The 14,090-nt window shown below is 37.2% G+C and overlaps 1 protein-coding gene across 2 annotated transcripts in view; it reads right to left on the bottom strand.

Annotated features, from left to right (window-relative positions):
• slif (cationic amino acid transporter slimfast) overlaps nucleotides 1-11,929 on the bottom strand; it is a 17,494-nt gene extending 5,565 nt beyond the window's left edge. The window contains exons 1-2 of one of the 2 annotated variants that reach the window (XM_046626779.2): nucleotides 11,588-11,929; nucleotides 504-787 (exon numbers count right to left, since the gene is read on the bottom strand). In XM_046626779.2, the coding sequence (XP_046482735.1) occupies nucleotides 504-738 (235 nt within the window). In that variant the 5' untranslated portion in view covers nucleotides 739-787; nucleotides 11,588-11,929. Of the gene's footprint in view, nucleotides 1-503; nucleotides 788-11,583 lie in introns of both variants that reach the window. The other variant, XM_046626780.2, reaches the window with a different exon arrangement.
• Nucleotides 11,930-14,090: the final 2,161 nt, after the last annotated feature.

Below are 14,090 nucleotides of genomic sequence, written 5' to 3' on the forward strand. Positions count from 1 at the left end.
TTTCGTGTGAAAGTTTGCTTATAAATATAATATGGCCGATGATTGAACCCTCGGCCAGCTTTGTGGGGTAAAAATTTCGATTTAGTTGATAAATGGACAGATCGCAGCGTACACCGAAGTACGAAAATCCTGTAATTTTAGAACTCTACGCCTTAAAGTTTTCGCGAAATAAGTCGATCTGCAATTTTATCACTTTTTCGAATTGCAAGTTCGTCCTTAGACTTTTACCAATTTCGAAGCAACGCGAACTGAAGCGTCAATGTTTATAGCTTATTTGATCACGGTATAATTTCGGTATTTCGTATTTCTGTACTTTATTTATTTTTTTTTTCTTTGACAAGAAATCTTGGCAAGTTACGAGGACAATAATTTGATGAATACCCACGATTATCCCGAAATTAAATTAACGAAAAGAACCGATTATTGGCCAACCAAAGCCTCGTTAAACTGATTAAAAACGGGGTTTTTCATTATTAAAAGTCAATCGTCATGATTATACGTGCCTGCCAATGCGGACGCTGCTGCGGCTATCAAAAACGAAATGCAGACTGCAGGTCCGGCGGTATCTTTCGCGACAGCTCCTGCAAGGACGTACGCTCCAAGACCCAGAGTGGAACCAATTCCAAGGGCCGTCAGGTCAAGCAAACCGAGGCATCGAGACAAAGCGGTATCAGCCGTGATATCTTCCTGCGAATCCAGTCTACGCCGGGATAATGCTGCCCAGCATTTCGCTGCCATTTTGTGCCAATATTTCAGCGTTGGAATTCAATTCTCCCTAATTTATTATCTGAAAAGAGAAATCAGTTTCAGAAAAGCGATGCGCGCAAGGAATTTACAATTTAACAGGGAACTTCCGACTTGCTAATACGTTATGCCATTTTTTAACTTCCCGTTTCTCTGTTTTCACAGAAAGATCTCAACGTTTCAGGATCTAGAGAATCACCTACGATCACTTTCGGCTGGACGCTGTGTGCCTCCGTGTGTGTAATCAATTTATTTGCCCGACGATATCTCGAGAACGAAGCATTGGATTTCAATTATTTTGGTCTCAATCGACGGAGCTTTTCCAAATTTAGAATTGATCCGATTTTGGCTTTTATCGGTTCAGTACTTTTTTAATTATTTAAACAACACAATTACGATAAATAGAATCAAAGTATACCTTGATGAACGAATTTGACCGAAAATTGATACCGTATGGATTTTTGGGTCGATGATCACGAATCCAAAGTCAGGTTTTTTTTTCGAAAGTCATAAATCGATATCTCAAGAACCGATCAACAGATTTTTATGATTTCGGTCTCGACGAACGCGGACCTTTTTTAGGTCAGAACTAAGCAGATTTTGGAGTTAACGGGTCAAATAATTTTTCTGTTATTTAGAGGGAAATCATTACGATAAAATAAAATGAAAGATTTAATTTGTTTATGTTTTATGAACTCGAAACGCATATCCAAGCGGGAAGTCCTTAGGCTGACTCATCAACATCGGCCAAATTACCCACTTGTTTTAATTTGATCTATTTCCCATGGTTGATTTTAACGATGTACAATTAACGTTCACCGAGCATACACTCAGGGCAAATATAGTTAGAGATTGTGAGTAAATATTGATAACAGAAGAAATAACAATTCCAATCACGTTGCATATATTTTGTTATTAGAATAAATTCGGTCAGTTAAAGTTTAGAATTTGTAGAACTCATTTCAGTGTAATTGATACGAAAAGGAAAAAATGATCTCCTTTCAGAAAAATGATGTGTTTTTGGTGAGCCCCAAATTGATCTCTTTCATGCATTTCATAAGAGCAATGACTATACCTAAACTGTAGATAATTTAAATGAAATTCTCTGTATATTCAAGAGAAAAGTCGTTGAATTTGTTTTTACTGAAAATTTACCGAAACGATAATCTCTAAATCGTACAGATTCGACTTTCGGATGACTCGCAACTCTTAGACAGTGCAAAAGTGTGATCAATGTATCCGACTTTGAAATCTTTTCGTTTTGTATAAAAACATATGCATAATCAGTATTCATTGAGATAGAAACATTTCAAGGATCAGAGTCAATGCCAATAATTTTCTGTACAATACGTCAAATATCGTTGATATATTCTGCATTTTTTACTCTTACAACGTGGGTTCGTAATAAACCGTAAGGTTTTTCTCAGCCCAGAGGAACACGTGTGTAAGAACCGTTGTGTAATTACTCATATCTTGATAGCAAAGGCGATAAAAGCTTACGAGCTTAGTCGGAAGTCTGTTCGTGTCTGGCTGAGCTCTCTCGTTATGAATGGTGTAATGCGTATGATATATAAACAAACATATCTTATTATAGATATGTTCGTAAATTACATCCACAGCGTATCGAATGAAATGATCCATACTCGAAGAGTTCTATATCACTTTGAATATCGAACGCATCTTTGTCTTTGTAATATCCGTAATATAATATCGTCTAAGCAAAAGTGGCCCTAATATTTCTCCCGGATAACTGAAGAGACGATCCTTTTATTCGCTCCTACCCGGCTGTTCTCGGCAATTACTGATAATCGGTTTCCTAAAATGGGTTACAGAAAACCCGAACCTACACCGATATCATCGAAGCCTCCTATCGTCAAGGCTGCATCTAAAAATCGAGGAAAGAAAAATGTGCTCTGAATGTAGTGACCTGAATTGAAAACGTTTGTTTGAATATTGATTTCAGCCGATTTTGCACTATCGCGTATTGCGAGATAAAGGAACCAGACGTCGAGACGCTGGGCCGTGCGCCAAGTTAACATGGAACACAAAGTATTTAGTGACAAGGCTGATACGCGGTAGATTAAACAATTTATGCCCACAATGACAACTGATAGCCTATACTATCTGACGTTATGTACATCGATGCATATCGAGAATCCCAGCCGATATCTTATGCGGATCTTTTATCTAACAAGCTCGAACAGGCATTTTAATTATTAATTAATTTGATGATTTAATTTCCCGACATCTTACAATCAGCACTGCGTTACATTATTTCACGCATATCTACGATAAAGTCGCTATACAAACGCGCAGCAGCTGCAATCGCTCTAACTTTCCATTAAATTCACTTTACTTCTTTTGGCGTACCTTTACAAGTCCGGATTTTATGTCCACTCTGTTCGCCAATTTGTACTGCTTTTCTACGAGAAAATGTTGCGAGGAAGAGGAATGAGAACTAGGCTAGTCAACGGAAGCTCGAAGAAGAGTGACCGATATTTGCAGGGAGATTTTCTTTCAATCTTTACTAATTGTAAGCTTGAAATTTTACCCCCACCTTTTTCAATCGTTTTAAGAACCAGCCGAGGTTGTTAAATCAGCTGAAGATAAGAGGAGCAGCGAGTATAGGCCTGAGTCGTACATATTATTTGACACTTTTCTGATAAAATTTTGAATTTGATCGATTCGACTTTATATCTTTGACAATAATGCAGTACAGTGAAATTTTTATACTTTAATCGCTACAGACTTATTGCACAGATAACTGGCCTTAATTAGCTCTCACATTAATCAACATTTGACGGATAATCAATTTTTTTCCAAACTGACCCAATCAACCGTCAGATTTCAATATTCCACCTATACAACGAACAATGTAAATAACTTATAATGTGTTACAATATGTTTAACAAACGCGGCTGGCACGTAAGCCCATTCAAAACTCTGAATGTTTGTTGCACAGATCGAACGAATGGACTATAACGACGCTGCTGTTATGCGAAGAAAAACGAAAAGTTACGAACAAGTGTATTTACAGGTGAAGGGAAACGATAAGTGAAAGTGAAACAAGAGGGCACGTGAAGATAAAAGGTAAATAAAAAATCACTTCGCTGCTGCTGTCCCAGATCAGTTGGTGGATACTTAAGAAACCGAAACGTTGTTGGCACGAAATTTTCACAAGTGGGAATGACATGGCAATAATTGTTATTAATACGTAAGACAAAATTTCCAAAGACTCAATTGCGTGATCGATGCGTCAAATATATAACAGGTTACACGTATGTTCGCCTGAGGGATTTTTTGTGTATCAATCGTATATAACCGCTTTATTATTCTACGACGGACGTTAACCCCTCGTATTATGTATGCTTCGCTGAAATGTGCAGATAAGTTTCTAGCCGATAACGATAACGGTGTAAACGCCTTTCAATTTCTAAACAGCCCGTTCTGTTTTGTATTTGGTTGAAAATTCCTCCGGGCTGGAATACTTGCACTTTTCTCTTTGAATAACCCGCTCTGCTGTTATTCAATGTACGCACAGTGAAAGGATTTGTTCAATTTACGAAACACAGCGTTGTATTATAAATTGTTATAACAATCGTAAAATATGTCGAACGAAACGTTTCTGCGAATCGTATAAATGTTATTTGATTCAAGAGGAAAATTGGTCAGAAAAACAATTTGTGTTATCCAGTGAGACCGCTTATATTTCAATTAATATAATATTTCCTTTGTCTTACTTAATCACCATATTTAGTAAATTCAACTGGCTTTTTTGTGTGTTATGATACGATATAAAACAAAAACATATTTGAATGATCGACGCGTTGTGAAGATATGTAAATTGCAAACGTAAGAAATGCGTCGATTTTATCGTGATTGTGATAAGATTATAACGATCATAGCACGCGACACGCGTATCATTGAAAAATTCACTGGCTTAAGTGCGTAGATTATACGAGAGAGTAATCAGTTTTGCAAACGTGATATTAACAACTGCTAAAAATGACGAGACAAAAGGTGGCGTTACACAGCTTTTTTGACAGGCAAAAACAAAGAAGTGAAGAAAAAGAGCGTTAGATTGTGTAACGAGGAGGCAAACTCGGTCTTTTCGAGCCGAGCGTAAGTTTGCGATATGAGTCGAAGGTGAGCCGAAGACGCGAGGCGAAAAACGAAGCATGAAATTGAGGTTAGGGTTGCGTCATGTCAGATTTTTTCGCGACAGCGCATGCGTGGAGACTTAAAAGTTGTCTTTTCGGTACTCGGCGCATGCGCATTCGCAGACTCACTCGACCGGCATAGAAACGGGTACTTTGTGCACGAAAAAGACGCATGGGAAAACGCGTAAAACATACTCGCGTTACATACACATTATTCGGGTATTATAGGAGCATAAAAATTTGTTAAAGTTGACCCCGCGTAGAAAAAGAAAGGATAAATTCGTGAATTATAATAAAACCGAGTGACTCAAGTCTGGAGCTTGAAAACGATGAATTGATTAATAAGTATAATTGTTAATAGACTCACTGAAAAAAATGCCATTTGTTGCAGTAACTAGAAAAATTCAGTAATACAAGTATCGTTAAAAAAACTGTTTCAATATTGTTGGAATTACGAAAAACGAGGGACGCCTAACCATTTTGCGCTATTGTCGATCCTTTATTGGTTATTGCAATGCAAAATTAGTTTGTGAGGCTTACTCTACTTTTTTAGTTAAACAAGGCTTTAACGTCAATTTATTCTTGCACGAGCGTTAAATTTTCGCAACAGTTGCAAGAAAATACATTAACAGTGATCGTAATGCGAAAGAATAGTAACGGATACTAGAGTTTCTGGTAACAGATAGAAAACTAATTTTCATTTTATACGTAGAACTATATTTTTCGATTGCTCTGAAAAACGAAAATAGTTAAGGACTGAGCGGTAACCGGAACTAAAAATTTCTCTCAGTTCTGTATTCGATACAATATAACCTCACCTCGTTGCGAAAGTAAGAGCAAATTATCCGCTGTGTAATAGTTGGCTGTGTAATTTTTGCCAAGTGTCCATGTTTGAAACTGTGTTACGATTCGTTATCGAATGATCGCACAAGTTTGTCAGTTTATTACCGATAGTAGATTATATTACCCTCTTATTCGCCGTAATAGCAGGCAACGCACATGATTTATGTAAATTGCAATTGTCGTTACACGTTCTAATAAGGAAATAAGTTTTTTCTTTTTTCCTCTACGTAAATTCCGCATATTTCGAAAAGCGATGACTAAATGTCTGTTCCTGATTTATTGGAAATATTTCCTCGACGTATATCCCGAAGGACGAATCGCAGTTGCTTAATCGAGTCGTCGGCATTGTTAGAAAATAAACTGACATTCATCAACAAGAAAAATGATTGCAATTAAACTTCCTCGAGATTCTCGAATAACGTTGAATGTTAATTTTCTATTCCGCTGTTTTAGAGAAGAAACTTTTTTTTACGAACATCTAATTTAACGCAATTTTCAAAGCCGCGATTGAATTACTCGAATATTCACTTCATTTTTTAATACCATCCGCTCTGGCGAGTCAATTTTCGGATTGTTTTTCGCATCTGTCGCACGCATCTGGGAAAGTTATCCGATAATGTATTGCAAAACCTACTTGTTGGATGGCGAAAATTTTTTGAAAAGAGCCGGAGCGTTGATTTGCACGTGTCCCCGATCGGCCAAGCCTTGTACACCTATGTAATACAGCGTTCGACTGATCGCTGTAAAAAACTGGTTTGAAAAATGAGGCCGAGCCGAGGAATTTTTGCAGAAGTCCGCAAAGGTCTTTCGGTATCTCGATACAGCTACGCCGATCACCTTTCCGTACATTTAGACGTGGAGTGTGCAGAAACTGAATTAAGAATTCCTCCTTATGTAACTTTGCAAATGAGAAGTAGGTAATAAAAGTCGAATGAAATAAAATGAAATATTTGCTGTCACACCGGCATCTCGTTTGGCGATGAAAGTGCAAAGGAGTGGCAACATCGATAGCTAATTTTAAATACACTTGAAGATGCGGTTAAGATCGCAGCTTCGAATTATTCGAGGCATTCAATTAACACGAAAATCTGGATAAGTGAAAACGAAAGCAGCGTCGATGCGTGGGCAGCTGATTGGCAAATATTAAAAAATAGAAAAGAAGAGGAGGAAAATTGAATCTCCGATTTTGGCACTGGGTTACAGGCGTAATTTATTACGCACTGAAACGAGCCGTCATCGTTTCTTCACCGTCCCTGTACTGTCAACGGCAATTAAATTTTATCTTACTTGCAGCCTCGCGCACGTATAATGATCAGTTCGAGCCGCTTCTGCAATGTAGGCTCTCTGTTGTAACGCGCAATAAGAGACTACGAAATAAACAATCACGGTTGCACTCTGTATGCATTTATCGTACAGTTACGCAGGTAGGTAATACAGGTGTGTCAATGCCAGCTTCACGAGGTACGAACAATATGTTGTCTACGAGTTTCGTAATTTCGCGCGCTGCGGACTTACGGGAATCACAATGGATCATGATACGCGTCTAGATACGTCAACGTCGCGATGCATCGATCGATCTCTGCCTCTTAATTAACACCGAACTTTAAAGAAATTCCGTTCAATCTCTAACGAACGTACAGATGCGAAAATTTAGCAATTTGTTGTGTCATAGTTGGCATATATTTTAAAAATTTCACACTGAGGAAAATTTCATTTGTTACAGTAGCTAGAAAAATTGAGTAAAACATGTATCGTTAAAAAAAAACTGTTCGAATGTTGTTGGAATTACGAAAAACGAGGCACGCGTAAATGTTTCGCGCTATCGTCGATCCTTTTTTGGTTACTGCAACGCAAAATCAGTTTGTGAGGTTTACTCGACTTTTTTAGTTAAACAAGGCTTTAACGTCAATTTATCGTAGCACGAGCGTTAAATTTTCCCAAAAGTTGCAAGAAAATCTAGTAACAGTGATCGTAATGAGAAAGAATGGTAACTAACGGATACTAGAATTTCTTGTAACAGGTGTAAAACTAATTTTCATTTTCTACCTAGAATTATATTTTTCGATTGTGGTAAAAAATGAAAATAGTCAAGGACTGAGCGGTAACTGGAATAAAAAATTTCTCTCAATCTATAAATTCGAAGCATACGAAAGCTTTCTAAATTTGTTGACATTTTTTCAATAACGTTATATCCACCGAGTGAAATTTATAGTTCTGATTATCATACAGTCCTTAATTATTCTCATTTGTAACTTCGATTTAGGCGTTAGTTAACTGAAAAATTTAGTCTACCGTACAAACATTTTTAATGTCGGAATAACCAGAAAGTCTAGTATTGACAAGTATAATTACGCTATTTCGCTACGTTTGCCACATTTTCTTGCAATATCGACAATGTTTAATACGTTATTGTAAAGATACCCAGTTAAACAGTATTTTCTGATAACCGTAACAAATTGTATTTTTTCGGTGTGTAATCACACTTAGTGGAACTTGACCTCGCCATTTTTAAGAGAATTTTACAATTATAATACTGCTTATACTTATTGGAAGTCGCTCTTCCGGTTTGCCGTTACGTAAGAAAAAACCCAAGAAATCTGCGGTTACATCCGTTTCTTTCCTTTTTTAACGATAATAAGTAAAGAAGTGATAATAATGCGGAAACTGATATTTCAAGGTTCCTGAATTTAACTAAGTCGGCGTTGTAATTTATTACACCTATACGCGATCAAGTCGACAACTGTTTGACTCTCTGTTGAAAATAAGGAAAATAAATGAAATAAGGAAAATAAATCAACCTAAATCATACGTAAGATAAAAAACGCATATTCGTTCGAATATTTGAACTTGGCGTATCGTGCTTTATATACATTTATACGGAGCATTCCACGTCGAATTATTAGCCCATGTACCTCATACTCTTTGATTTTAATCACTTTTTAGTATGATGTTCATACGGTGCCAAACAGGTCTCGGATTATTTTTTCAGATTTTTTTAGTTAACGGTGAAATTTGAAAAAAATCGAAAAACCAATTCCGAAAACTACCATTTTCGTGGAAAAACTAAAAACTTGCGAAGAAAGTAGTAAATATTCAGAACCCATTATCGCGTGTTGCTCATGAATCATATTTCGAATCACAGAATCAGTGTGAATTTTTTAAGATTTAAAAAAGTACTTTGTATAAACTTTACCAGTGGCGGAAGAAAATTTGAAAAAATTCTCTAGAACCTTTTGGGTTTGTAAGAACATCGTACTAAAAAATGATCAGAATCAAAGGGGGGTGAGGTATGTACGTACGTGGACTGCTTTGACTTTGACGTGACATGCCCCATATACATTACACAAGAGTTATAAAATATCGAACGAATATGTTACCTTAGATAATTTGATAGCCCTCTGGGCATGGTCTTACGATACACAAATCACGCGATCAACTTATCCGGTCAATTATGATTTCGCATGTCAAACAGGTAAGGAAGGAAAAAATGAAAGAAAAACTTCCCCCGACATAAAAATCAGAATAAATTACACGCAGAAGGCTTGCATTTAAATTTTATGACGCAGGAGAGGACATTCAGGGAATTGGAGTTTCCGATGAAATTTTTTTTTCCATTTTTAAGGGTGCATAATGGAGTGCAAGCCAAAATAATGAGGACGTATTTTTTGTTTTTCGTTAAAAATGATAATTTTTCATGTTTTAGGTGATTGAATTTCACTGATTTTAACATATACATATATATATATATATCTTAACATGGGTGACGTCACAATGTTATAGTTTTCAATCTGTTATGTTAATGGCAATTTTGATTCGATCGAAAAAATAAAAAATACGTCCGAAATATTTTTTTCCAATCTACAAGAATATGAAATAAAAAAATTTCATTGCAAACCCCAATCGCCTTTTCAATTACAGGTGCCATTCATTCTGAGAGTGTTTATTATCCGCAATCCAGGTTCTCTGCAGTATTATCTGCAGATTCAGCTTCACCATAGTTACAAGGTAAATATATCCATGGTTTCATCAAAAATCCTCTTCGACCAATTATACGCTTCATGTATTTCCTCAATGGTTTTGATTTTCACGCAACGTGTTCGCATCGTTCGAAATAGCCACCAATTCCAAAGTTCGAAAAGCTTTCTGCGTTACAAATGCCAAACTGTGTAGTTCGAGCATTGATTAGGTATTACAGTTAATTTCGAAACGGATCTTGAAAAGATTCGCGTAGCATTTTAAAATCGAAGAGTTTATTTTTTCATTCATTTGTATAACAAAATGCAATTGGAAATAATCTGGTTCCCAAAGAGGTGAGAGAGCATGTTTACGAATTGTTTTGTCAAATTATTCATCTAAAATTTGAACTTTAACAATTGGAAGCTTGTAAATTAGTAAGCATTTCGAGATTCGTCGTAATCGTTGTTATTTCAAACAATTAGAAAGTTGTACGATTTTCGATAGTCCAAGTACATTATGCGAGCATATTGCATGGAAGGCTCATCATTTACAATCGAGTTGTAAAATGAAAGATTTTCCATATCCTGGAAAATGATATTTGGCACTGAAGATCAATCTATAATTACAGAACCCCGAGTTCGAGGCCCTTAAGTACTCCTTGTTCGATGCGAGTGTGAGTTATGCGGGCAATTACATCACACGAAATGTAAGACAGCCGACCTGCGTTTTAGGTCCGCTGTTGTAACAACCGGCCTTCGGTATTCGCGTAGAAATCTGTAACGTTTGTAGGCCACGATATCAGAGTTAAAATTTTGGTCGCTTTATCTAACGCGCGACTTTAATTTATTCCGGAAGTATTAATTCTAAACAGCAATTAAAAGAGCTAGGAATGTATAAAACTAATTTTCTTCCACCGAATGGTATATTATATTCACCTGCAGTTATAAATTTCAAATCTAATCGTGCTAATACGAATAATCCCATATGTGTGACAAATTTGCACATTTGTCTCGTAGATGCGATAACGTCTCGATACTCGATGGGATTCAATGTGTTATAGATTTTGTCATCGCTGATCGATCATTGATTCGCAAATACTCGCCTGTCCTTAGATTATGATAAATTTCGGAAAGGAGCCTGGACGCGTGTGCTGGAAACGCGTGAATTCCACTAATCGGAAGAGATAACAATCAATCAATTTCGCCGTCACTTGTCAGATAAAAATTAAGCACTCGCTGATCCCACGATCAGCTAAGAAAGTACTCCGCTATCTCTGGCGTCACAAAGTGTACGTTACAGGTAGACAAGATATCGCGTGTTCCCTTCTCTCTCCATCGGAATTGTTTCACTCGTTTTACAGACAATCATGCCTTAAGAAGCCGAAAATTTTTCTGCGCACAATACAAGAGGATAATTAACACTTCGGGTCGAATGACCGGCATTCATAGTCAACTCCTTTTTCAGTGTCATTTGAATAATTACTGAACCGAACAATTAGACTGTGAAACTGCCTTGAATATAAGAATTCTAATTTGTTACATACACATAGATACCCGCATCCATGCGGTATAATATCGAGCGCGAAAAATGTGCTTTCGAAATTTCGAATGATAAATAGGACGACGTTCAGATATACGTATATGTATAGTCTTTAAATATCTGCGATCTGACCGGGTCGATGTGAAAATTGTTGAAATTCGTGAGAGAATACTCGACTTTCTTTCGCATTACGCATTCTAGCACACGGTATGTAATTATTATACGACAACAGTTTCTGCCAAGTAGAAGCAAAGTTTCGCGTGACAATTGTGCATCAAGCAAAGCGTCTAACGTCACAATTGTACGCAGATACAATGATTAGTGTTGTTTTTATACATACTCACAGAGGTTCTTCGGCGGTGATGATTGAAGTTCAATCAGAGTGTGATTAGTGAGACTTCGCACCAGACAGAACTTCGTTGTTTTCAGTCTAAGGTCGAGGAAGAGAACGAAAACGAGTAGATAATCGAAACGCGGAATTCCCCGCGGGCTCCGAAGTTGAGATAACAGAGACCAGGTGAAAAAAAAAAACTGGGTCTCCACCCGAATCGATCATGCGGTCGAATCGGCTGCTCTCCGATTGCGAGTAAAGCGACGCGGATTGAAACTCTGCTCTGCGAAAGTTACGTCCGCTCTAAAGTACTCGAGGCTTTAAACTCTTGCGTCTAGAAATTGTAAAAGACATCGAGTACGTCGAAAGACTGTATCGGCGGCTCGAACCAAACGGCGGAAATTTCGCGAGTAGGGGGAAGCTTGCGTTTCGCCTGCCGTTTTTAACGACTGGAGGGGGGGAATTGCCGCTGGAATAACAGACCGGTGATTAACGGGCACACCTGATGTGACAGCCTAAAAAAAGGCGATTTTTGGGAATTTAGAAAAAAAGAAACAAAAAACTGCCTTATCAATTATTTTAAAATTTCAACGGTATATTTGTACATATATTAAGAATAGGTAGTAAAATTTTTGAAGAAAAAAATTAAATATTTTTGATCTCCGACGGCGCTGAAAAAAAAAGGTCCTCCACTGCTGCAGTGATTCCGGCCTTCTCCGTGGATGAAACCTGAAAAAAAAAATTCTTGTCAAACTAGAAGATATCGTCCGTACAATGACGGCTTCCCCAGCGCCACCATGCGGCGTGAAAAATGTGTAGAAAAATGTTTTTTGAAGAATTAATAAGCAAGGAAAAAAATGCAAAAAAAATTTTTCGAATATCTCTTATTTTTCCCCCCAAAAAAAATTGTTGAAAATTGTAAAAAAAAAAAAACATGGGTCACAGTGGTGTTGTCCCTTAATTTATTGTTGCGCAATCGTTAAATTTTCGCAACGGTTGCAAGAAAATATAGCAACAGTGATCGTAATGAGAAAGAATAGCAACGGATACCAGACTTTCCGGTAACAGCTAGAAAACTAATTTTCATTTTCTACCTAGAATTATATTTTTCGATTGTGGTAGAAAATGAAAACAGTTAAGGACTGACAATGAGCGGTAACCGGAACTAAAAATTACACGCATACAATTTTCCCGTCAAACTTCTCGCAGAGTTTGAGCTCCTCTTCACTCCTCGCCGGTCGGCGGAATCCTTCCTCTCATCACCTGTCCAAATCCTGTCCAATAGGTTCTTCTCACAGCTGCAAACTCGTTTGGATTCTTTACGCGTATATCGTCCGAAACCGGAGCCTTTGGATCCAGGGACCACATTTATTCCCCCTCAATTCTTTCGCTTTCTGCGGATTGGGCAGTTATTATTCGTTCTACCTGTGTATAATTCACTCCATACCGAGTGAGACTTTGTGTCCGTGATCGCGGGTTGTTCGGCTATTTTTCGAAGTGATCCGATCGATCTCATCATCCTACGTGTACGCTCTATTCCCTAAGAAAGAGGTGATTTTGTCATTCCCATTTTCGCCACTGAGAATCATCGGCAATCTTTCCCTGTTTTTGGGAATCGCTACCCTCGATTCTAACCGAACATATTAATTATTCACTCCCTCTATTCAGATCCCGCCTACGAGAGTATCTTTTTCAGACTCACCCTAAGAACTCTGCAGAAATAGCTTAGACACTAGTTTAGTTTAGTTTAGCCTTAGTTCTGGTTATAAGTTACCGGTTTTTATTGTCCATGTCGCTCATCTTTCTTTTTAGTATTCACGTTCTTAACAATTTCCTCACGTTTCGCTACCTATGGCATGTATTTATGAATGTTTATTATATCTATATACCGTTTTTTGTTGATTATATTTAATTGTAATATTATCCAACATTGCTATGGATGAATAAATATGCTGTTCTATTCTATTCTAATTCAATTTTTGATCAGAAATGCAACAAACCCTGGATTTCATTGGATCCGAATCCACGTCGTTGGATTCAAGAAATCTAGAAAGAGTTGTTTAACCGTTTTTAATAAATATGGTTGTACGAATCTCTGATGGTCTCTTACGTCATTATTTCAATCGCACTTTATAATAACTTGTTTTCCAGTCAGCGTTGCAATTTTTATGCAACAACTTTTCAACGTGTTTTCTACCGCATTTGGTAGGCATATTTGACGTCGAGGACAAGGCATGACGAAGTGTACAACATTCTCATATGCGGTGACAATTAACGATGTACCCACCGAAACGTAATCGTTTCACGAAACGTAGAATGCAAAAATTTTGGAAAAGGATTAGTGTCTGATTTTCAATTTCAAATTAAGCCAATTCTAAATTCTAATGAGGTTCTCTGAACTGACATGGCCGAAAAGTACAAGGATAGTTACTTAAAGCAGAGATCATCTCTGTTGAAAGTGACGTCAACCAGGCTAAAGGTTAATGAAAAAAAAAAATTTATAAATAACGCTACCT

Source organism: Neodiprion pinetum, chromosome 5 (genome assembly GCF_021155775.2).
Source record: "Neodiprion pinetum isolate iyNeoPine1 chromosome 5, iyNeoPine1.2, whole genome shotgun sequence".
Classification (NCBI taxonomy): Eukaryota; Metazoa; Arthropoda; class Insecta; order Hymenoptera; family Diprionidae; genus Neodiprion; species Neodiprion pinetum.